The sequence below is a fragment of the Taudactylus pleione genome, unplaced genomic scaffold (genome assembly GCF_031769625.1).
Source record: "Taudactylus pleione unplaced genomic scaffold, aTauple2 ptg000445l, whole genome shotgun sequence".
Taxonomy (NCBI): Eukaryota; Metazoa; Chordata; class Amphibia; order Anura; family Myobatrachidae; genus Taudactylus; species Taudactylus pleione.
The window spans coordinates 1,418,123-1,444,567 of NW_028284847.1; the positions used below are offsets into that span (position 1 = coordinate 1,418,123).

Consider the following 26,445-nt stretch of genomic DNA (forward strand, 5'->3'; position numbering starts at 1 on the left):
GGGGGCTGCAAAGGGAAACTGGAGACACATGCAGGGGGCTGCAAAGGGAAACTGGAGACACATGCAGGGGGCTGCAATAGGGAAACTGGAGACACATGCAGGGGGCTGCAATAGGGAAACTGGAGACATGCAGGGGGCTGCAAAGGGAAACTGGAGACACATGCAGGGGGCTGCAACAGGGAGACTGGAGACACGAGCAGGGGGCTGCAACAGGGAAACTGGAGACACGTGCAGGGGGCTGCAACAGGGAAACTGGAGACACGTGCAGGGGGCTGCGACAGGGAAACTGGAGACACGTGCAGGGGGCTGCAATAGGGAAACTGGAGACACGTGCAGGGGGCTGCAATAGGGAAACTGGAGACACGTGCAGGGGGCTGCGATAGGGAAACTGGAGACACGTGCAGGGGGCTGCGGTAGGGAAACTGGAGACACGTGCAGGGGGCTGCGAAGCGAAACTGGAGACACGTGCAGGGGGCTGCAATAGGGAAACTGGAGACACGTGCAGGGGGCTGCAAAGGGAAACTGGAGACACGTGCAGGGGGCTGCAAAGGGAAACTGGAGACACGTGCAGGGGGCTGCAATAGGGAAACTGGAGACACGTGCAGGGGGCTGCAAAGGGAAACTGGTTACACGTGCAGGGGGCTGCAATAGGGAAACTGGTTACACGTGCAGAGGGCTGCGATAGGGAAACTGGAGACACGTGCAGGGGGCTGCGATAGGGAAACTGGGGACACGTGCAGGGGGCTGCGATAAGGAAACTGGAGACACGTGCAGGGGGCTGCGATAGGGAAACTGTAGACACGTGCAGGGGGCTGCGATAGGGAAACTGGAGACACGTGCAGGGGGCTGCGATAGGGAAACTGGGGACACGTGCAGGGGGCTGCGATAGGGAAACTGGAGACACGTGCAGGGGGCTGCAATAGGGAAACTGGAGACACGTGCAGGGGGCTGCAATAGGGAAACTGGAGACACGTGCAGGGGGCTGCGATAGGGAAACTGGAGACACGTGCAGGGGGCTGCGATAGGGAAACTGGAGACACGTGCAGGGGGCTGCGAAGCGAAACTGGAGACACGTGCAGGGGGCTGCAATAGTGAAACTGGAGACACGTGCAGGGGGCTGCAAAGGGAAACTGGAGACACGTGCAGGGGGCTGCAAAGGGAAACTGGAGACACGTGCAGGGGGCTGCAAAGGGAAACTGGAGACACGTACAGGGGGCTGCAATAGGGAAACTGGAGACACATGCAGGGGGCTGCAAAGGGAAACTGGAGACACGTGCAGGGGGCTGCAATAGGGAAACTGGTTACACGTGCAGAGGGCTGCGATAAGGAAACTGGAGACACATGCAGGGGGCTGCGATAGGGAAACTGGGGACACATGCAGGGGGCTGCAATAGGGAAACTGGAGACACAAGCAGGGGGCTGCGATAGGGAAACTGGAGACACATGCAGGGGGCTGCGACAGGGAAACTGGAGACACATGCAGGAGGCTGCGATAGGGAAATGAGACACATGCAGGGGGCTGCAATAGGGAAACTGGAGACACATGCAGGGGGCTGCAATAGGGAAACTGGAGACACATGCATGGGGCTGCAATAGGGAAACTGGAGACACATGCAGGGGGCTGCAATAGGGAAACTAGAGACACAAGCAGGGGGCTGCGATAGGGAAACTGGAGACATGCAGGGGGCTGCAAAGGGAAACTGGAGACACATGCAGGGGGCTGCAACAGGGAGACTGGAGACACGAGCAGGGGGCTGCAACAGGGAAACTGGAGACACGTGCAGGGGGCTGCAACAGGGAAACTGGAGACACGTGCAGGGGGCTGCGACAGGGAAACTGGAGACACGTGCAGGGGGCTGCGATAGGGAAACTGGAGACACGTGCAGGGGGCTGCGATAGGGAAACTGGAGACACGTGCAGGGGGCTGCAAAGGGAAACTGGAGACACGTGCAGGGGGCTGCAACATGGAGACTGGAGACACGAGCAGGGGGCTGCAACAGGGAAACTGGAGACACGTGCAGGGGGCTGCAACAGGGAAGCTGGAGACACGTGCAGGGGGCTGCGACAGGGAAACTGGAGACACGTGCAGGGGGCTGCGATAGGGAAACTGGAGACACGTGCAGGGGGCTGCGATAGGGAAACTGGAGACACGTGCAGGGGGCTGCGATAGGGAAACTGGAGACATGCAGGGGGCTGCAAAGGGAAACTGGAGACACATGCAGGGGGCTGCAATAGGGAAACTGTAGACACATGCAGGGGGCTGCAATAGGGAAACTGGAGACACGTGCAGGGGGCTGCAATAGGGAAACTGGGGACACGTGCAGGGGGCTGCAATAGGGAAACTGGAGACACGTGCAGGGGGCTGCGATAGGGAAACTGGAGACACGTGCAGGGGGCTGCGATAGGGAAACTGGAGACACGTGCAGGGGGCTGCGATAGGGAAACTGGAGACACGTGCAGGGGGCTGCGAAGCGAAACTGGAGACACGTGCAGGGGGCTGCAATAGGGAAACTGGAGACACGTGCAGGGGGCTGCAAAGGGAAACTGGAGACACGTGCAGGGGGCTGCAAAGGGAAACTGGAGACACGTGCAGGGGGCTGCAAAGGGAAACTGGAGACACGTACAGGGGGCTGCAATAGGGAAACTGGAGACACATGCAGGGGGCTGCAAAGGGAAACTGGAGACACGTACAGGGGGCTGCAATAGGGAAACTGGTTACACGTGCAGAGGGCTGCGATAAGGAAACTGGAGACACGTGCAGGGGGCTGCGATAGGGAAACTGTAGACACGTGCAGGGGGCTGCGATAGGGAAACTGTAGACACGTGCAGGGGGCTGCAATAGGGAAACTGGAGACACGTGCAGGGGGCTGCAATAGGGAAACTGGAGACACGTGCAGGGGGCTGCAATAGGGAAACTGGAGACACGTGCAGGGGGCTGCGATAGGGAAACTGGAGACACGTGCAGGGGGCTGCGATAGGGAAACTGGAGACACGTGCAGGGGGCTGCGAAGCGAAACTGGAGACACGTGCAGGGGGCTGCAATAGGGAAACTGGAGACACGTGCAGGGGGCTGCAAAGGGAAACTGGAGACACGTGCAGGGGGCTGCAAAGGGAAACTGGAGACACGTGCAGGGGGCTGCAAAGGGAAACTGGAGACACGTACAGGGGGCTGCAATAGGGAAACTGGAGACACATGCAGGGGGCTGCAAAGGGAAACTGGAGACACGTGCAGGGGGCTGCAATAGGGAAACTGGTTACACGTGCAGAGGGCTGCGATAAGGAAACTGGAGACACGTGCAGGGGGCTGCGATAGGGAAACTGGGGACACATGCAGGGGGCTGCAATAGGGAAACTGGAGACACATGCAGGGGGCTGCAATAGGGAAACTGGAGACACATGCAGGGGGCTGCAATAGGGAAACTAGAGACACAAGCAGGGGGCTGCGATAGGGAAACTGGAGACACATGCAGGGGGCTGCGATAGGGAAACTGGAGACACATGCAGGGGGCTGCGATAGGGAAACTGGAGACACGTGCAGGGGGCTGCGATAGGGAAACTGGAGACACGTGCAGGGGGCTGCGATAGGGAAACTGGAGACACGTGCAGGAGGCTGCGAAGCGAAACTGGAGACACGTGCAGGGGGCTGCAACATGGAAACTGGAGACACGTGCAGGGGGCTGCAACATGGAGACTGGAGACACGAGCAGGGGGCTGCAACAGGGAAACTGGAGACACGTGCAGGGGGCTGCAACAGGGAAGCTGGAGACACGTGCAGGGGGCTGCGACAGGGAAACTGGAGACACGTGCAGGGGGCTGCGATAGGGAAACTGGAGACACGTGCAGGGGGCTGCGATAGGGAAACTGGAGACACGTGCAGGGGGCTGCGATAGGGAAACTGGAGACATGCAGGGGGCTGCAAAGGGAAACTGGAGACACATGCAGGGGGCTGCAATAGGGAAACTGTAGACACATGCAGGGGGCTGCAATAGGGAAACTGGAGACACGTGCAGGGGGCTGCAATAGGGAAACTGGGGACACGTGCAGGGGGCTGCAATAGGGAAACTGGAGACACGTGCAGGGGGCTGCGATAGGGAAACTGGAGACACGTGCAGGGGGCTGCGATAGGGAAACTGGAGACACGTGCAGGGGGCTGCGATAGGGAAACTGGAGACACGTGCAGGGGGCTGCGAAGCGAAACTGGAGACACGTGCAGGGGGCTGCAATAGGGAAACTGGAGACACGTGCAGGGGGCTGCAAAGGGAAACTGGAGACACGTGCAGGGGGCTGCAAAGGGAAACTGGAGACACGTGCAGGGGGCTGCAAAGGGAAACTGGAGACACGTACAGGGGGCTGCAATAGGGAAACTGGAGACACATGCAGGGGGCTGCAAAGGGAAACTGGAGACACGTACAGGGGGCTGCAATAGGGAAACTGGTTACACGTGCAGAGGGCTGCGATAAGGAAACTGGAGACACGTGCAGGGGGCTGCGATAGGGAAACTGTAGACACGTGCAGGGGGCTGCGATAGGGAAACTGTAGACACGTGCAGGGGGCTGCGATAGGGAAACTGGAGACACGTGCAGGGGGCTGCAATAGGGAAACTGGAGACACGTGCAGGGGGCTGCAATAGGGAAACTGGAGACACGTGCAGGGGGCTGCGATAGGGAAACTGGAGACACGTGCAGGGGGCTGCGATAGGGAAACTGGAGACACATGCAGGGGGCTGCGAAGCGAAACTGGAGACACGTGCAGGGGGCTGCAATAGGGAAACTGGAGACACGTGCAGGGGGCTGCAAAGGGAAACTGGAGACACGTGCAGGGGGCTGCAAAGGGAAACTGGAGACACGTGCAGGGGGCTGCAAAGGGAAACTGGAGACACGTACAGGGGGCTGCAATAGGGAAACTGGAGACACATGCAGGGGGCTGCAAAGGGAAACTGGTTACACGTGCAGAGGGCTGCGATAAGGAAACTGGAGACACGTGCAGGGGGCTGCGATAGGGAAACTGGGGACACATGCAGGGGGCTGCGATAGGGAAACTGGAGACACATGCAGGGGGCTGCGATAGGGAAACTGGAGACACATGCAGGGGGCTGCAATAGGGAAACTAGAGACACAAGCAGGGGGCTGCGATAGGGAAACTGGAGACACATGCAGGGGGCTGCGATAGGGAAACTGGAGACACATGCAGGGGGCTGCGATAGGGAAACTGGAGACACATGCAGGGGGCTGCGATAGGGAAACTGGAGACACGTGCAGGGGGCTGCGATAGGGAAACTGGAGACACGTGCAGGGGGCTGCGATAGGGAAACTGGAGACACGTGCAGGAGGCTGCGAAGCGAAACTGGAGACACGTGCAGGGGGCTGCAATAGGGAAACTGGAGACACGTGCAGGGGGCTGCAAAGGGAAACTGGAGACACGTGCAGGGGGCTGCAAAGGGAAACTGGAGACACGTGCAGGGGGCTGCAAAGGGAAACTGGAGACACGTACAGGGGGCTGCAATAGGGAAACTGGAGACACATGCAGGGGGCTGCAAAGGGAAACTGGAGACACGTACAGGGGGCTGCAATAGGGAAACTGGTTACACGTGCAGAGGGCTGCGATAAGGAAACTGGAGACACGTGCAGGGGGCTGCGATAGGGAAACTGTAGACACGTGCAGGGGGCTGCGATAGGGAAACTGTAGACACGTGCAGGGGGCTGCAATAGGGAAACTGGAGACACGTGCAGGGGGCTGCAATAGGGAAACTGGAGACACGTGCAGGGGGCTGCAATAGGGAAACTGGAGACACGTGCAGGGGGCTGCGATAGGGAAACTGGAGACACGTGCAGGGGGCTGCGATAGGGAAACTGGAGACACGTGCAGGGGGCTGCGAAGCGAAACTGGAGACACGTGCAGGGGGCTGCAATAGGGAAACTGGAGACACGTGCAGGGGGCTGCAAAGGGAAACTGGAGACACGTGCAGGGGGCTGCAAAGGGAAACTGGAGACACGTGCAGGGGGCTGCAAAGGGAAACTGGAGACACGTACAGGGGGCTGCAATAGGGAAACTGGAGACACATGCAGGGGGCTGCAAAGGGAAACTGGAGACACGTGCAGGGGGCTGCAATAGGGAAACTGGTTACACGTGCAGAGGGCTGCGATAAGGAAACTGGAGACACATGCAGGGGGCTGCGATAGGGAAACTGGGGACACATGCAGGGGGCTGCAATAGGGAAACTGGAGACACATGCAGGGGGCTGCAATAGGGAAACTGGAGACACATGCAGGGGGCTGCAATAGGGAAACTAGAGACACAAGCAGGGGGCTGCGATAGGGAAACTGGAGACACATGCAGGGGGCTGCGATAGGGAAACTGGAGACACATGCAGGGGGCTGCGATAGGGAAACTGGAGACACATGCAGGGGGCTGCGATAGGGAAACTGGAGACACATGCAGGGGGCTGCAAAGGGAAACTGGAGACACATGCAGGGGGCTGCAAAGGGAAACTGGAGACAGATGCAGGGGGCTGCAAAGGGAAATTGGAGACACATGCAGGGGGCTGCAAAGGGAGATAGACAGAGGGGGTTGCAATGAGAGACATGGAGAGGAGCAATGCGAGAGAGATGGAAGGGGGCAATAGGAGACAGGTATCGATACAAACAAACAAGTATTTCTGTCCTGACCTAAATACTAATTACATAATTTTGACCTAATTGGGTCAAAAAGGGACAGCTTTGTAATTATTTTGGCTTAGGGGTGCCTTGAAAAAATCATGGAGAACCTAAGGGTGCCTGGAACTAAAAAAGTTTGGGAACCACGTCGGCCATTTCGTTTTTTTCTGCTGTAGAACTACAGGCCTCAGGCAGGGTAGCACCTCATATTGTTTAAGATTAGGACGTGCAGCCCAGCCCCCCTTTATCCCGTTATTACATTATAGCTCCTCCAGTGATGTCACGCTATTACTATAATAGACACTAGAGTTGTATAACAAAAACATATGTGACAACCCAATAATGCTAACAAAATATATTACTAAGTGATGCAATAGGTAAAAAAATAGCACAATAGATCACAATGTAGCATTTATGACAATATCAGTAGATTACTAGAACAGAGTATTAAAAATATAGATCTAAATAGCATCATCCACTTTGATCAGCAAAGAGAAGATATAGGGGACGCTGTCTTTCTATAGCCATACAAATATACACACTGGGACTCCACCCAGAGCTCCAGGAACACCCGCATATAGGACAGTCCTTAGTCCTCACATTCAGTGTCCAGATGTTGGTGCCGCTGACCAGGAAGCAATTTCTGAGTTTGTCAGTCTTTACATTTTTAGAGAACAAACCTATGACATCATACTGATAATTGATGGCATCACATTTTTCTCATTTTTTTTTTGTAAATCACAGACTATTAGTTGCAGGGAGGTCCTTCAGGTGTGAGAGCAAATGAAGGAGATTTTAAACTTCATTAACTCCTTTTGGGCACTGTTCATGTCCTCATACAGCAGAGGTTCCCAAACTCGGTCTTTCAGGCACCCTAACAGTCCAGGTTTTAAGGATATCCATGCTTAACCACAGGTGACTTCATTAGTGTCTAAGTTAATTTGATTATAACACATGTGCTCAACCATGGATATCTCCAAAACTTTAACTGTTAGGGTGCTTTGAAGGCCATGTTTGGGAACCTCTGTTCTACACTTTTATACTATTTGTGTAATAAATCTCCAAAAATTAATCTACACACTCCTTCCATTCCGCTCAATGAGTGGATATTATCTTGACAAATGGAAAATAAAAAAAACAAAAAACTAAAATATAAGTTGAACAGTAGCACAAATAATGACAGCTCAACCCTTTATATAATGAAAAAAATGGAAGAAGGCAATAAAGAGACTGTGTCTGGTGAAATACTATGCCTAATATGTTCTTAATAAATCTGTTCTTTAGGACAAAATAATTTTACCCTGCCAACCTTCATCTGTTTAAATGTGGCTTCCCACCTATATGACTTCTCTTATGTGTAACAAGTTGCGCTTTCCGTGTAAAACATTTCCCACACTCAGAACATGGAAATGGTTTCTCACCTGTGTGACTTCTCTGATCAACAAGCTCTGATTTCTGTGTAAAACATTTCCCACACTCTGAACATTAAACTACATTCACACCTGTGTGAATTCTCTCATGTATAATAAGATCTGATTTCCGCATAAAACATTTCCCACACTGTAAACATGAAAATGGCCTCTCACCTATGTGACTTCTCTCATGTGTAACAAGATGTGCTTTCCGTGTAAAACGTTTCCCACACTCAGAACACGGGAATGGCTTCTCACCTGTGTGACTTCTCTCATGTCTAATGAATTCTGATTTCTGTGAAAAACATTTCCCGCACTCAGACCATGAATATGGCTTCTCACCTGTGTGACTTCTCTTGTGTCTAATAAAATATGACTTGCATGTAAAACATTTCCCACACTCAGAACAGGAATATGGCTTCTCACCTGTGTGAGTTCTCTGATGTACAACTAGATCTGATTTCTGTGTGAAACATTTCCCACACTCGGAACATGAATATGGCTTTTCACCTGTGTAATTTCTTTCATGTCTAATAAGATATGTTTTGAAAGTAAAGCATTCCTCACACTCAAAACATGAAAATGGCTTATCACCTGTGTGAGATCTTGCAATGGTTTTAAACCATCAATGTTTTTTATTTGGTAGCAGTGTTTGTAGGATTTGATGGAGGCTTTCCGATGTTTGCCACCATCAAATGGTAATAATTTATAGGTGTTTTCCGATGGTACCTTTTTTTTTTTATGGGGCAAGGACTGGATGCTGCAAGGCATTACCTTGCTGCAGGAGTCTGAACAGGACCTGCAGGTGGCAGCCACGCTTGAATACAGACACCCAGAAGCCGAATGAGAGGACAGCATTGGAACTCTGGAGCAGCGGTTACACAGTAACTGCTCCTGGTCCCGCTCACGATTCCGCCCCCAGCCTTGGCCCATGATCCCGTCCCTGTCCAACCATGCTGCAGGGGTTTGTGCATGTACAAACAAGGTTTCTTTGTGCATGCACAAATCATATGAATAGTTTTTACTATCAAATTATTTTCATGTGATGCTAAGTTACCATCGAAGCAAAAGTGTTGATGGTGGAAGCCCAGCCATCATTTGATGGTAGGCTTCCGATGTCCATCCCTAGTAAAAGGCGGCACAGGGGTTGGGGAGGGGAGAGTACACAGCGGACAGGCATTGGGGAAGGGAATAAAGGGGGCACCAGGGTGGGGGAGGGGAGTGTACACAGGGGAGTAGGTGGTATAGGAACATGAGGAGAGGATAACAGGGGGCACATGGGTGAGAGGGACTATACATGGGAGCAGGTGATATAGAGACATGAGGACAGGATAACAGGGGGCACATGGGTGAGGGAGGGGAGATTACACAGGGGAGCAGGTGTTACAGAGATATGGGAAAAGGATAAAAGTGGGCAAAGGGTGGGTTGGGGGTAGTATATAAATCCCCTTCTGTTGCTGTACCTGAAAGTGACGCGCAGTGAGGGCAGAAGTGCTGTTTCCTGCCCATGCAGTCCACCAAAAGAAGACAGTTGTCCCCTTGGGGCCACGCTTTGCTTGCCACGCTTCGGGCTCGCCACAACAGTGTTCTTCCCATGCTTTATTTGTCGGGCGGTCCGCCCGGTAAAAATCCCCCACCGCCCAGCAGTTGAGCTGCACTGAGAACTAGCGGCGGTGCAGCCGATGCATTGCACCGGGGCCCGCACCCGTCACTAGTGTCCCCAGGGCCCCACAAGTGTAGGACAGACCGCAGTGAGTAGCGGTCTGCCCTACACAAAAACAAACACACAGCCGCCAGCGACAGCTGTGTGTTTGTCATAGCAGCGCAGCCAGCCAATGAGAGTCATACAGACTCTGATTGGCTGCTGCGGCCACGGAGGGAGCCGGCTGGAGCTCACTCATGAGCTCCCATTCCGGCTCCCCCCGCAGTGGCTGATGGGAGAGACGTCATGACGTCTCTCCCATAGTACAGAGCGGGCCGGGAGCAGCAGACAGCGGCGGTCGTCGGCTGGAGCGGGGATCAGGTAAGTTGTATATTTTTTTTTTCTTTTGTAAGTATGCGTTACTGTATGAAGGGGGCTGCTACTGGGGGCACTGTATAATGGGGCTGCTACTGGGGGCACTGTATAAAGGGGGCTGCTACTGGGGGCACTGTATAAAGGGGGCTGCTACTGGGGGCACTGTATAAAGGGGGCTGCTACTGGGGGCACTGTATAAAGGGGGCTGCTACTGGGGGCACTGTATAAAGGGGGCTGCTACTGGGGGCACTGTATAAAGGGGGCTGCTACTGGGGGCACTGTATAAAGGGGGCTGCTACTGGGGGCACTGTAAAGGGGGCTGCTACTGGGGACACTACATAAGGGACCAGCCTGGGGGCACTGCATAAGGGCAAAGCTAAACTACAGGGGGCAATGCATAAAGGGGAAAACTACAGGGGGCACTGTATAAAGGGCACAAATACAGGGGGCACTGCATAATGGGCACTTTTGACTGAGAGCCAGTGGGGGAGCAGCCTGAGACCTGTCGGGCTGGAATGGTCAGGGAGATACCCCATTTCCCGGCGCGCATAATTGCGAAGGCCCCCACACGGCTACTTTTTTATGCCACCCGGCTGGAAAAATTTTCTGGGGAGCACACTGCACAAGATTATATTCCGTCTCTATGTCCACGTGGATGGTAGGGAATGATGCAGGACAGTAACTGATGATGTCATGGTACTGAAAAGGAAGGGGATTTATCCACAACTGTGGATTGGGAGGGGATAACAGAGGGGCACAAAGGTAGGGGGGAGGGGATAACAGGGGGGCACAAAGGTGGGAGGAGGGGATAACAGAGGGGCACAAAGGTGGGGGGGAGGGGATAACAGGGGGACACAAAGGTGGGGGAGGGGATTACAGGGGGGCAAATAGAGTACAAAGGAGAGCAGGAGTATAAGGACCAGGACCTGCTGCTGTCAGACACAACGATGTCTCCTAGTCACAGTCACCAGGGAGCAGGAGGCGGAGATCAGAGGGAAGGAACGCGGGAACTAAACATCCGGTGCAGCGCCGAAGTCGGGTGGAACGCAAAGACCGAAAGTCTGCCGTGTGGAACGCACAGGCCGGAAGTCGGCAGGTGGAACGCACAGTCCGGAAGTCGGCTGTGTAACGTTCTGCGGGTGAGATCGAGGACTAGGCCGGGCCCAGGAGCCTCTGGGGTGAGTAGTCCGCGCGGGGAGAGGGACAGAGCTACAGTGATGCACTTACAGCTGGGATAGAGCAGGTACATGGCTGCTGCTGCCTCATGTCACCATTATCCGCCACCATGGGGCTATGGAGGAGGGATTTGGAGCTGTGTCACTGTGACCAGATCTCATGACCAAGGACTGACCCCCTCCTGGCGTCTCACCCGATGTCCTCATATCCCCCACTTCACCCTCACCCTTATTGGACCTCTCCTGGTTCTCCTATAATGGCTCCTCACAGCCTAATAATGGGCTCCTGGTATCCACTATTATATCCTCTGTATGCCCCTCTTACACCCTCCCTATGCCCACCCCATAGTGCTCATCTGCCATCCTCCCAATACCTACCCCATACTGCCCACCTACCACCCTCCCAATGTCCTCCTCCTATTGCCTATTTACCATCCACATATATATATATATATATATATATATATATATATATATCGATCTACTACCTATAGGTCACCTTATATTGCCCATCTAATACCCACATATAGCTCGCTTTATATTGATCATCTAATATCCACATTTAGGTTACCTCATATTGCCCATCAAATATCCAACAGTTATAGGTCAGCTCATGGCTTCAAAATGCCCATGTAATACACACCTATAGTTCACCTCATAATCTAACACCCACCTATAGGTCACCTCATAGTGCCCATCTAGCAGTTACTTGTAGGTCACCTCATAGTGCCCATTTAACACCAACATACAGGTCACCTCATAGGCTCAAAGTGCCCATCTAATACCCACCTATAGGTCACCTCATAGCCTAATATTGCCCATCTAACATCATTATATAAGTCACCTCATAGTATCATAATGCCCATGTAATACTCACATATAGGTCACCTTATAGCCTCATAATGCCCATCTAATACCCATGTATAGTTCACCTCATAGTATCATAATGCCCATGTAATAACCACATATAGGTCACCTCATAGCCTCATGGTGCCCATGTAATACCCACATATAGGTAGCCTCATAGTGCCCATGTAATACTCACATATAGGTTACCTCATAGTGCCTATCTAATACCCACATATAGCTTACCTCATAGTGCCTATCTAATACCCACATATAGGTTACCTCATAGTTCCCATCTAACACCCACATACAGGTCACTTTATAGTGCCCACCTGATACTCCCATATGGGTCAACTTATAGCCTCATAGTGCCCATATAACAGCCACATATAGGTCGCCTCGTAGTGTCCAACTAATACACACATATAGGTCACCTCATAGTGTCAAACTAATACATATAGGTCAACTCATAGCCCCATAATAGCCATCTAATACCTACTTAATGCCCACCTCTTAGCCTTGAGGTGAGGCGGCAGTCATTAGTAGAGGGAAGAGAGCAGGAGGAAAGTGTGTGAGGGAATGAGGCTGGAGATATGAGGTGGAGGTAAGGCAGCAGTCATTAGCAGAGGGAAGAGAGCAAGAGGGTGGAAATGTGAGGCGGAGGGGAGGCGGCAGTCATTAGCAGAGGGAAGAGAGCAGGAGGGGGTGTGTGAGGGAATGAGACTGGAGATGTGCGGTGGAAGTAAGGCGGTAGTCAGCAGAGGGAAGAGCAGGAGGGGTGATGTGAGGCGACAGTCAGTAGAGGGAAGAGAGTAGGAGGGTGGTTTATGAGGGTGGAGGTGAGGCGGCAGTCATTAGCAGAGGTAAGAGAGCAGGAGGGTGGTGTGTGAGGGAATGAGGGTGGAGATGTGAGGTGGAGGTGAGGCGGCAGTCATTAGCAGAGGTGAGAGAGCAGGAGGGTGGTGTGTGAGGGAATGAGGCTGGAGATGTGAGGTGGAAGTCAGTAGAGGGAAGAGAGCTGATGGGGTTGTCTGAGGGACTGTGAGGTTAAGATCTTTGTAGTTGAGGGAAAAGAGATTGAATGTGTTTCTGCGTGGCATAGGGAGCCAGTGGAGTGACAGGCGGAGAGGTGTAGCAGAGGGAGAGAAAAATGAGGCAGCAGCCGATTTGAGGTTAGACTGGAGAGGGGCGAGGTGGGAGTTAGGAATTCCACAGAGGCAAACATTACAGCAATGAAGGCAGGAAATGATGAGGGCATAAATGAGAATTTTAGTAGCTTCCAGGATGAGGAATGGAAATGATCTGGAAATGAAAATGGTACGATTGTAAGACTGTGGTGTGACTGGTCGAAAGACTGGAGGTTGGCAGGTTCTGAATGTTGACAAGGTCATTAGGTCAACCCCCAATGTGTGGACATGTATTTAGGACGACATGGTAAAATGGTCGACACACAAATTACAACTTTTTTGTTATTTTAGCCTAAACCTTACCCTGACCTTTAACCTAAGCCTAAAAATAAAAACTATTTAAAAAAAATTTGGGTCAACATAATTTAAACATGTGGTCCTAAATACATGTGTACATATTGGTGGTCAACATAATGACCATGCCAACCTTTTAACTGTTGACTTTCAGAATATGTTGAAATTTTTTTAATGTTGACCGGATACCGGATTGTTCAAGGGATTGGGGGCCTCATTCAGAGGCGGTCGGAGGATGCAAGCGGTCGCTCAGAAACTGGGCGGCCACTTGCATCCTGACCGCCCGCCTCTGTTGCGGTCGTTAGGCTGTGGGTTAACACCCACAGCTCTAATGACCGCTCGGGTGATGGTCGCGATGGTCAGAGACCATCGGGGCTTACGACGAGACCCTAGGGTAGGGTCTCACTTGTCGTAAGCCTCGGAGAGCTTCTGGCTCTGTCAGAGCCGGAAGCTCTCCACTGACATCACTAGTGATGTCAGTGGGGCCTCCCCCAAACGGTAGGCGTTCCCATGGGAACGCCTCCGTTTGGGCTGCAACCGCCCTGGCCCGCCTTCCAAACGGGGTGAGCTGTCAATCAACATCGACAGCTCGCCCCCTTTGGAAAGAGACCCGCTACGACCAGCGCTGTCGGCCGTAGCGGGTCTCACGCATGCGCACGAAGGAGCCGGCTCCCTCGTGCGCATGCACACTAGACAAACATCGAGGCAGCCGTGCGGTCGTAGACCGTACGGCCGCCTCTGAATACAGCCCTGGATGTGGGGTGAGAAGGAAAGAGAGGAGGCTGAGAAGGAGAGAAAGGAGAGTGAGATGTCCTCAGAGAAGGAGAGGGTGGGGAGCAGAGGGCGCCTTGGCTGGGGGAAAGACTATTCATTCAGTTTTGAAAATATTGAGTTTTATTAAGTGTTGCACCATCCAAAATGAAATGACTGACAGAAGGTGGCATAGAAGAGGACAGAGGTCTGGGTAAGAGATGTAAATTAGTATCGTCAGCATAGAGGTTGTAGTGAAGACCATAGGACCACCTAATCTTCCTGAGGGAAGACATCATTAGGAAGAAGACAAGGAAGCCAGGGACAGAACCTTGGAGAATCCCGATAGGAAGGGAAAGCGCAGGGGAGGTGGGTGTAAATGCAGACAAGGAGCAGTTGGACAAGTACGGGTTGAGCCAGGAGAGAACTGAGGGCCTGATTCAGAGCTGGACGCTCTGACAGAGCGCTTGCTCTGAATCAGGGCCGGGCTATTTTTTATTTTTTTTTGATTGGCGGCTCGCATAGCTGTGGGTGACCACCCACAGCTATAGCGAGCGGCCAGGAAGATGGTCAAGACCATCGCGACCATCGGGCTTGCGATGAGACCCTTGTGGTAGGGTCTCGTTGCCGCAAGCCCCAGAGAGATTTCGGCTCTAACAGAGCCAAAATCTCTCCCACTGACTTCACTCGTGATGTCAGTGGGGCCGCCCCCAACCAGAGGCGTTCACATGGGAACGCCTCCGTTTGGGCAGCCACTCCCCTGGCCTGCCCACCAAAGGGGGCGAGCTGTCACTCAACATCGACAGCTCGCCCCCTTTGTTGCGAGACCCGGAGCGACGGAGTGCCCGTCGCTATCCCAGTCTCACGCATGCGCACTGGCCAACCATCGACCCGGTTGCGAGCGAACAGCGCTTGCAACCGGCTCTGAATCAGGCCCTGAGTCACAAATCTCAATGGAGAGGAGGGTTAGTAGGAGGAGGAAGGGGGATCTGCTGTGAGGTCAGAGAGTATAGGAATAGAGAAACGGAACAGGAGTGTGTACTCATTCAGTGCTCAGTACACTGGCTGCATGTATTGTCTATGTCAGATAGGCTTGTTGTTTATATCCTTGTCCCTGACAAAAGTTTTCATTAAAACTGAAACGTTGGAACAACTTCTACTCTAATTATATTTCAATAACCAGGAGAAACCGTGGCCACTCTGTAAAGACAAGACAATATACTAGTCGCCAGTTCAACATTCAGGGCTTTAATGCACTTTGGTCAGGAATACAATGACTTTGTCATCATATCACCATCGATTGACCTGACTATAGTGGGCTATCATCAGTCACTGCTGGCTGTTAAAACCTGTGCAGTTCCTCTTTCCTGCCTGGGGTGTTGCTCTCTGCTCGGCTGCTTCTAGCACACAAACTGCTAAATCTCAGCTGAGTATGCTAGTAGCACCAGAGCAGAGATGTTGTGACAGGTGCAGGGTGCTAGAATGACTAGGTTCCGATAAGGTGTGAGGACGTCACTGTCTATTTCTCCATGCAGGAGGGGGAGTATATAGAAGGACACAGGGTTCTGTACAAGGACGTGATGATGGAGATTCACCAGCCCCTCACATCACTGGGTAAGAGGAGACATTGATGTACTGTAAAAGGGACAGCTGTGTTGAAGGCCACCTATATACAAACATCATCTGATAATCACTTATAAACAGTTTTACTCTTTCATCCATATTTGGGGACACTGCTGGAGGTGTTGGGGTATAAAGGGCGCCCTGGGAACTTCAGCAGAGTTCCAGTCACCCCCTTCCATAGATATTGAGGGCGGGACTTGTAAACAGCCTGCTCAGAGTTGCAAGATGTTAGCTCTGTGAAGTGGAATTTACCAAGATTACTTATCCTTGGAGAGAATGCTGAATGTTTCCAGTAGACCTCATAGATGCCAGGGGTCACTCAGGTTCACCTTTTGGATGATTCAGACTCTGTCCCCTCCTCTCAGAGGAGGGTGAGGCCCTAGGAGACTTTGAAATTAATGATTTAATTATTTTTGGTTAAACAAGTTTTAAACGCAAAGGAAGTTAACAAACTTCTATATGAAAGAAAAAAACAACAAACCAGTGAAGCATTGGAATCCTTGGGTGATGCTGTACTTGATGCAGGCCTGAGTCGTTCCAATTATTCCTTGTAAGTAGATACAGAGTTCATAAAGACCCTGGAGGTGTTACCGTTTGTTGGCTTAGTGTTATTTTGTGCTGGAACTAAAATAAATTTTCTGCAAGTCATGGGTGGAGGAGGGGGTTAAATTATTCCTTAAAATACACCTAAACTCTAAAGCTAAAGACGTCAGTCATTTTGGCAGTCAGGCAAGGAGAGAGGTTACCTTGCAGCGGGACAAAGCTCTTCCTTCTCACAGAGTAAGACAGATGTGGTCAGGAAAGCTACAAGGATCCAGCACCACAGGTAGACCATCTGCATTATGGGACTTGATCCCATCCATTCTATTCTGCGGTAGGGACCCATCTTCTACGCTTCTGATTCAATTGGATCAAGTTTTTAGGGGATGCTCAGTCAATGGTGCAAAGTAAGGACCTTGTAGGCCCAATCCTCTCCCACTTTTAGACATTCCAGGTCCAGGAGACCTGGTCAACAATGCAGCCCTATTGGGCTCACCAAGTCTCTTATAACAATAGGGGTCTTTCACAAGTAGGAGAAGGCCTAGGGTATTATTCATTTGTTCAGAAATCCCGGAGGGATTTTCAGACAAATCCTTAATCTGAACCTACTTCTGTGAGTAGACAAATTTTGGAAGAGGTCAATCTATGGATGAGGTCTTTACATTCTATGGAACAGGGAGAAGATCCTGGCTTCTTATCAAAGTTTTTCATAGTGAAGGTCCATCACAGCCTTCTCAATTTTATGGAGTTACAATTCTTTTTCTGTTCCAAGCACTTCCTTTCCACTTGACCGCTCAAAATTTTTAACATGGCAATGGCTATTATGGCGGCTCTTTTATGATCCAGTAGGTCAACAGTAATCCCATACCCTTTTGTTTATGAACATTTAATTATATAATGCCAGTATATTTCCTTGCGCTTTTCAGTTGATGATTTCCTGTCAAATGAAGGTAAGCTGTTTTTTTCTCTTCTATCACCTGACCCTTGCAACAGCGACCCAGGAGTCAATATGGTAGGATAATCAATTCTCAAAAGTCCAGCCTGATTCTGGGTCTCCTGTTAGTCATAAGCTTCTAAAGAGTTTTTTCTGCTGAAGGAGAATATTTGCCTGGTCTGGTTATTGCGAGTCAGATCAGTGTTGTCTCTCAAACTAGTTTCCATCCAGCACGGTATGATGTTTCTACAGAAAAGTGTTTCTTGTTTTCAAACAGTGCAGTTCACCTGCTTTCATTCAAGACCTTTACAGCTGGAGATCTGGAACAGATGATTGAGATCCAACCCTCTTATGGCATCCCAGATTAATTGTCTTCCAAGAAATAACACTCTCAGATGGTGGCAGAAAGACAAAAACATCAACAGGGGCTGTTCTTTTAATCCAGATGGGATTGGAATGTGATGGCCACGTACCCCAATGTAAATGGTTGGGAGGAGCAATGACCCTATCTTTTCTACTCCAGGGCCCTTGGTCTATGGAAAAAATATCACTTCCTATCAATGTCCTTGAATTGCAAGCAACTCTCAATGTGTTAAATGCGTCTGCACATTCTTGATGGGCAGTTCAGTAAAAATTCAATTGGACAGTATGATGGTGGTGGCTTACATCAGTTAACAAGGGGGAACCAGGAGTCGTTTGGCCATGCAAGAAACATCAAAGATAATGCTTTGTTCAAAATGTCCCAACCATTTTGACAGTCTTCATTCCAGACATTTGGATAGCAGACTTCCTCGGTTGACAGACCAGCCTCCCTGGAAAATAGCCTTTACAAAGAGATGTTTTAAGCAAATTATAGAAGGTGTGGCTGCCAGAGTTCGATATCATGGCCTCTTATTGTGCAATGGATTAAATGTTTCTGAAGGAGTTCTGTTCAGGATTGGGTAACAGCTTATTCCGCCAGGTCAGTGATGCTTTTTGGGTGGCACGGAATGGAGCCTTAGCGGAACCAAGCTGCCATTTTCTCTTCTGTCTACACAATTTTACAGGTTCATGTCTTGTATCTACAGCTGGAGATTTTGACCAGGTGGTTGAGAACCAACCCTCTTCTGGTATTCCAGATAATTGGTCTGCCTTCCTAGACTTGACCCTCTTAGCTAATGGCTGAAAGACCAAAACATCAATAGGGGTTGTCTTTTTTTTTATTACATATGTGATTGGATTGTTGTGGCCACAAATGCCAACTCACGTACTTCGGACTGCACTTCTACTCCAGGCCCTTTGGTCTTTGAAAAAGAACGTAACTTCCTATCAATGTCCTAGAAGTGCAAGCAACTCTCAGTGCACTAATATGGGCCTTGTCTTTCTTGAGGGGCAGACCAGGAAAATGTCAATCAGACAGTATGATGGTGATTACTTAGATCAATATCCAAGGGGGAACAAGAAAACATTTGGCCATGCAAGGAACATCTAAGATCATGCTTTGGGCAGAATGCAATATTCCAACCATTTTGGCAGTCTTCATTCTGAGTGTAGACATATGAATTGTGTAATTTGTTTTATTCAGAAGCTTTAAACAAACTACGGAAGGTGGGGTCATCCAGAGATCGACATGATGGCCTCTTTATTGTGTGCTGGAACATGCTTCTGAAGTTGTCCTGTTTAGGATCGGGTCACAAATTATTCCACCATAGAGGTGGAGGTCAGTGACCAACAAGTCTATAGTGTAGTTGGGCCCTGCTCCAGAACTAGCGCCCTCTATACCCCAAGGTACTGCAGTGTCCCCCAAATGGATTCAGAGAAACAGATTTTATAGTAAGTACAACAATACTATTATTCAGTCACTGTGTCTCCTACAGATGGGTCCAGTAGCAGAGATATCCCAGGGAGATGTCCCCATCCTCTTTATTCACAGGACTGTACAAAGAACAATCACAGGATTCCAAAGGAGGATCAGGTAGATTGAATTAGGGTCAAAATACCAAAGTGGCTTTCACTGTATGATATGTAGACAAAACCATATATTTATAATCCTGTTGCTAAATCACAATAAAATCAGATGTTCTTAAAGTGCTTTTTTTATTGTTTTGTGTGTAATTTAGGGTGAAGATCCCACAAATATTAAAGTAGAATGTATGGAGGGTGAAGAAGAGACTTATATGACTGATATGAAGGCAGAAGATATAGAGGGAGAAGAGATGTATGAGACTGTAACGAAGGCAGAAGATATAGAGGGAGAAGAGAGCTCTGTGACTGATATGAAGGCAGAAGATATAGAGGGAGAAGAGACGTATGTGACTGATATGAAGGCAGAAGATATAGAGGGAGAAGAGACGTATGTGACTGATATGAAGGCAGAAGATCTAGAGGGTGAAGAAGAGACGTATGTGACTGATATGAAGGCAGAAGATATAGAGGGAGAAGAAGAGACGTATCTGAGGGGTGATCAGCAGTGTAAGGAGAAGAAAATCCCTACAGGTATCAGCACAGGTGAGTAATAATCACTAAGTACAGAACAGTCACATATTCTCCTTGTTCTGTCACTACAGCAATCTCTTATTCTACATCTTCCTCTGACACTACAGCCATCTCTTATCCTACACCCTCCTCTGTCACTACAGCAATCTCTTATCCTACACCCTCCTCTGTCACTACAGCAATCTCTTATCCCACACCCCCCTCTGTCACTACAGCAATCTCTTATCCTACACCCTCCACTGTCACTACAGCAATCTCTTATCCTGCACCCTCCTCTGTCACTACAGCATTCTCTTGTCCTACACCCTCCTGTCACTACAGCAATCTCTTATCCTACACCTACCTCTGTCACTACAGCCATCTCTTATCCTACACCCTCCTCTGTCACTACAGCCATCTCTTATCCTACACCCTCCTCTGTCACTACAGCCATCTCTTATCCTACACTCTCCTCTGTCACTACAGCCGTCTCTTATCCTACACTCTCCTCTGTCACAACAGCCATCTCTTATCCTACACCCTCCTCTGTCACTACAGCCATCTCTTATCCTACACCCTTCTCTGTCACTACAGCCATCTCTTATCCTACACCCTTCTCTGTCACTACAGCCATCTCTTATCCTACACCCTCCTCTGTCACTACAGCAATCTCTTATCCTACACCCTCCTCTGTCACTACAGCACTCTCTTATCCTACACCCGCCTCTGTCACAACAGCAATCTCTTATACTACACCCTCCTCTGTCATTACAGCACTCTCTTATCCTACACCCTCCTGTCACTACAGCAATCTCTTATCCTACACTCTCCTCTGTCACTACAGCCATCTCTTATCCTACACCCTCCTCTGTCACTACAGCCATCTCTTATCCTACACACTCCTCTGTCACTACAGCCATCTCTTATCCTACACCCTCCTCTGTCACTACAGCCATCTCTTATCCTACACCCTCCTCTGTCACTACAGCCATCTCTTATACTACACCCTCCTCTGTCACTACAGCACTCTCTTATCCTACACCCTCCTCTGTCACTACAGCCATCTCTTATCCTACACCCTCCTCTGTCACTACAGCCATCTCTTATCCTACACTCTCCTCTGTCACTACAGCACTCTCTTATCCTACACCCGCCTCTGTCACTACAGCAATCTCTTATACTACACCCGCCTCTGTCACTACAGCAATCTCTTATACTACACCCTCCTCTGTCACTACAGCAATCTCTTATCCTACACCCTCCTCTGTCACTACAGCAGTCTCTTATCCTACACCCTCCTCTATCAGAACAGACTAATGAGGGAAAGTATCTGCCCATTGTGGGAGTCAGTGACAAAAATCTGCTCTAAACTCCTGCTCTCCTCCTCACATAATATAATTTTGTGCCACCAGCCCAGTCTCCTTCCTGAACTTTGGTGATTTGTATGTCAACATTCATCATTTCTACATGAACCTTGTAATCTTTTGAAGAATGTCGACGTGTTTACAATGTCGAAATGTGAAATTTTAACATTCTGCTTGGAGAGGAGGCTTAGGTTGTGGGAGGGTTAGGCACTAGTCGGATGGTTATGGATAATCAACGTCGGAACTCTCTAAGGAGCCAAGGCATCCATTGTAGTGACTGTAGTAATAGAGAGAGGAGCATTACCGTGTAGCGAATGCTAAATGACTATACACACAGTATAATAGTGACTGTAGTAATAGAGAGAGCAGCACTACATTGTAGTGAATGCTGAATGACTATACACACAGTATAATAGTGACTGTAGTAATACAGAGAGCAGCACTACATTGTAGTGAATACTGACTATACACACAGTATAATAGTGACTGTAGTAATAGAGAGAGCAGCACTACATTGTAGCGAATGCTGAATGACTTTACACACAGTATAATAGTGACTGTAGTAATAGAGAGAGCAGCACTACATTGTAGCGAATGCTGAATGACTATACACACAGTATAATAGTGACTGTAGTAATAGAGAAAGCAGCACTACATTGTAGCGAATGCTGAATGACTATACACAGTATAATAGTGACTGTAGTAATAGAGAGAGCAGCACTACATTGTAGCTAATGCTGAATGACTATACACAGTATAATAGTGACTGTAGTAATAGAGAGAGCAGCACTACATTGTAGCGAATGCTGAATGACTATACACAGTATAATAGTGACTGTAGTAATAGAGAGAGCAGCACTACATTGTAGCTAATGCTGAATGACTATACACAGTATAATAGTGACTGTAGTAATAGAGAGAGCAGCACTACATTGTAGCTAATGCTGACTGACTATACACACAGTATAATAGTGACTGTAGTAATAGAGAGAGCAGCACTACATTGTAGCGAATACTGAATGACTATACACACAGTATAATAGTGACTGTAGTAATAGAGAGAGCAGCACTACATTGTAGCGAATACTGAATGACTATACACACAGTATAATAGTGACTGTAGTAATAGAGAGAGCAGCACTACATTGTAGCGAATGCTGAATGACTATACACACAGTATAATAGTGACTGTAGTAATAGAGAGAGCAGCACTACATTGTAGCGAATGCTGAATGACTATACACACAGTATAATAGTGACTGTAGTAATAGAGAGAGCAGCACTACATTGTAGCGAATGCTGAATGACTATACACAGTATAATAGTGACTGTAGTAATAGAGAGAGCAGCACTACATTGTAGCTAATGCTGAATGACTATACACAGTATAATAGTGACTGTAGTAATAGAGAGAGCAGCACTACATTGTAGCTAATGCTGACTGACTATACACAGTATAATAGTGACTGTAGTAATAGAGAGAGCAGCACTACATTGTAGCGAATACTGAATGACTATACACACAGTATAATAGTGACTGTAGTAATAGAGAGAGCAGCACTACATTGTAGCGAATGCTGAATGACTATACACACAGTATAATAGTGACTGTAGTAATAGAGAGAGCAGCACTACATTGTAGCGAATACTGAATGACTATACACACAGTATAATAGTGACTGTAGTAATAGAGAGAGCAGCACTACATTGTAGCGAATACTGAATGACTATACACACAGTATAATAGTGACTGTAGTAATAGAGAGAGCAGCACTACATTGTAGCGAATGCTGAATGACTATATACACAGTATAATAGTGACTGTAGTAATAGAGAGAGCAGCACTACATTGTAGCTAATGCTGACTGACTATACACACAGTATAATAGTGACTGTAGTAATAGAGAGAGCAGCACTACATTGTAGCGAATGCTGACTGACTATACACACAGTATAATAGTGACTGTAGTAATAGAGAGAGCAGCACTACATTGTAGCTAATGCTGACTGACTATACACACAGTATAATAGTGACTATAGTAATAGAGAGAGCAGCACTACATTGTAGCGAATGCTGACTGACTATACACACAGTATAATAGTGACTAGTAATAGAGAGAGCAGCACTACATTGTAGCTAATGCTGACTGACTATACACACAGTATAATAGTGACTGTAGTAATAGAGAGAGCAGCACTACATTGTAGCGAATGCTGACTGACTATACACACAGTATAATAGTGACTGTAGTAATAGAGAGAGCAGCACTACATTGTAGCCAATGCTGACTGACTATACACACAGTATAATAGTGACTGTAGTAATAGAGAGAGCAGCACTACATTGTAGCTAATGCTGAATGACTATACACACAGTATAATAGTGACTGTAGTAATAGAGAGAGCAGCACTACATTGTAGCTAATGCTGACTGACTATACACACAGTATAATAGTGACTGTAGTAATAGAGAGAGCAGCACTACATTGTAGCCAATGCTGACTGACTATACACACAGTATAATAGTGACTGTAGTAATAGAGAGAGCAGCACTACATTGTAGCCAATGCTGACTGACTATACACACAGTATAATAGTGACTGTAGTAATAGAGAGAGCAGCACTACATTGTAGCTAATGCTGAATGACTATACACACAGTATAATAGTGACTGTAGTAATAGAGAGAGCAGCACTACATTGTAGCTAATGCTGACTGACTATACACATAGTATAATAGTGACTGTAGTAATAGAGAGAGCAGCACTACATTGTAGCTAATGCTGACTGACTATACACACAGTATAATAGTGACTGTAGTAATAGAGAGAGCAGCACTACATTGTAGCGAATGTTGAATGACTTTACACACAGTATAATAGTGACTGTAGTTATAGAGAGAGCAGCACTACATTGTAGCGAATGCTGACTGACTATACACACAGTATAATAGTGACTGTAGTAATAGAGAGAGCAGCACTACATTGTAGCGAATGCTGAATGACTATACACACAGTATAATAGTGACTGTAGTAATAGAGAGAGCAGCACTACATTGTAGCTAATGCTGACTGACTATACACAGTATAATAGTGACTGTAGTAATAGAGAGAGCAGCACTACATTGTAGCGAATGCTGACTGACTATACACACAGTATAATAGTGACTGTAGTAATAGAGAGAGCAGCACTACATTGTAGCTAATGCTGACTGACTATACACAGTATAATAGTGACTGTAGTAATAGAGAGAGCAGCACTACATTGTAGCGAATGCTGAATGACTATACACACAGTATAATAGTGACTGTAGTAATAGAGAGAGCAGCACTACATTGTAGCGAATGCTGAATGACTATACACAGTATAATAGTGACTGTAGTAATAGAGAGAGCAGCACTACATTGTAGCGAATACTGACTATACACACAGTATAATAGTGACTGTAGTAATAGAGAGAGCAGCACTACATTGTAGCGAATGCTGAATGACTATACACACAGTATAATAGTGACTGTAGTAATAGAGAGAGCAGCACTACATTGTAGCTAATGCTGAATGACTATACACACAGTATAATAGTGACTGTAGTAATAGAGAGAGCAGCACTACATGAATGACTATACACAGTATAATAGTGACTGTAGTAATAGAGAGAGCAGCACTACATTGTAGCGAATGCTGAATGACTATACACAGTATAATAGTGACTGTAGTAATAGAGAGAGCAGCACTACATGAATGACTATACACAGTATAATAGTGACTGTAGTAATAGAGAGAGCAGCACTACATTGTAGCGAATGCTGAATGACTATACACAGTATAATAGTGACTGTAGTAATAGAGAGAGCAGCACTACATTGTAGCGAATGCTGACTATACACAGTATAATAGTGACTGTAGTAATAGAGAGAGCAGCACTACATTGTAGCGAATGCTGAATGACTATACACAGTATAATAGTGACTGTAGTAATAGAGAGAGCAGCACTACATTGTAGCGAATGCTGAATGACTATACACAGTATAATAGTGACTGTAGTAATAGAGAGAGCAGCACTACATTGTAGCTAATGCTGACTGACTATACACATAGTATAATAGTGACTGTAGTAATAGAGAGAGCAGCACTACATTGTAGCGAATGCTGAATGACTATACACAGTACAATAGTGACTGTAGTAATAGAGAGAGCAGCACTACATTGTAGGGAATGCTGACTGACTATACACACAGTATAATAGTGACTGTAGTAATAGAGAGAGCAGCACTACATTGTAGCGAATGCTGAATGACTATACACAGTATAATAGTGACTGTAGTAATAGAGAGAGCAGCACTACATTGTAGCGAATGCTGACTGACTATACACAGTATAATAGTGACTGTAGTAATAGAGAGAGCAGCACTACATTGTAGCTAATGCTGACTGACTATACACAGTATAATAGTGACTGTAGTAATAGAGAGAGCAGCACTACATTGTAGCTAATGCTGACTGACTATACACACAGTATAATAGTGACTATAGTAATAGAGAGAGCAGCACTACATTGTAGCGAATGCTGACTGACTATACACACAGTATAATAGTGACTGTAGTAATAGAGAGAGCAGCACTACATTGTAGCTAATGCTGACTGACTATACACACAGTATAATAGTGACTGTAGTAATAGAGAGAGCAGCACTACATTGTAGCCAATGCTGACTGACTATACACACAGTATAATAGTGACTGTAGTAATAGAGAGAGCAGCACTACATTGTAGCGAATGCTGAATGACTATACACACAGTATAATAGTGACTGTAGTAATAGAGAGAGCAGCACTACATTGTAGCTAATGCTGAATGACTATACACACAGTATAATAGTGACTGTAGTAATAGAGAGAGCAGCACTACATTGTAGCTAATGCTGACTGACTATACACATAGTATAATAGTGACTGTAGTAATAGAGAGAGCAGCACTACATTGTAGCGAATGTTGAATGACTTTACACACAGTATAATAGTGACTGTAGTAATAGAGAGAGCAGCACTACATTGTAGCGAATGCTGACTGACTATACACACAGTATAATAGTGACTGTAGTAATAGAGAGAGCAGCACTACATTGTAGCGAATGCTGACTGACTATACACACAGTATAATAGTGACTGTAGTAATAGAGAGAGCAGCACTACATTG

The 26,445-nt window shown here is 48.0% G+C and overlaps 2 protein-coding genes across 6 annotated transcripts in view; one reads left to right on the forward strand and one right to left on the reverse strand.

Annotated features, from left to right (window-relative positions):
* Positions 1–7,964: 7,964 nt before the first annotated feature.
* The window catches only part of LOC148505664 (uncharacterized), a 282,403-nt gene continuing 263,922 nt past the window's right edge, over positions 7,965–26,445 (reverse strand). The window contains exons 8-9 of the mRNA XM_088447901.1: positions 8,156–8,670; positions 7,965–8,074 (exon numbers count right to left, since the gene is read on the reverse strand). Of these exons, the coding sequence (XP_088304027.1) occupies positions 7,965–8,074; positions 8,156–8,670 (625 nt within the window). The remainder of the gene's footprint in view (positions 8,075–8,155; positions 8,671–26,445) is intronic.
* Positions 11,015–26,445, forward strand: part of LOC148505665 (uncharacterized) — a 176,660-nt gene continuing 161,229 nt past the window's right edge. Inside the window, exons 1-4 of one of the 5 annotated variants that reach the window (XM_088447938.1) lie at positions 11,047–11,260; positions 15,870–15,948; positions 19,288–19,385; positions 19,531–19,918. In XM_088447938.1, coding sequence (XP_088304064.1) covers positions 15,915–15,948; positions 19,288–19,385; positions 19,531–19,918 — 520 coding nt within the window. In that variant the 5' untranslated portion in view covers positions 11,047–11,260; positions 15,870–15,914. The other 4 variants (XM_088447937.1, XM_088447940.1, XM_088447941.1 and 1 more) reach the window with 4 other exon arrangements.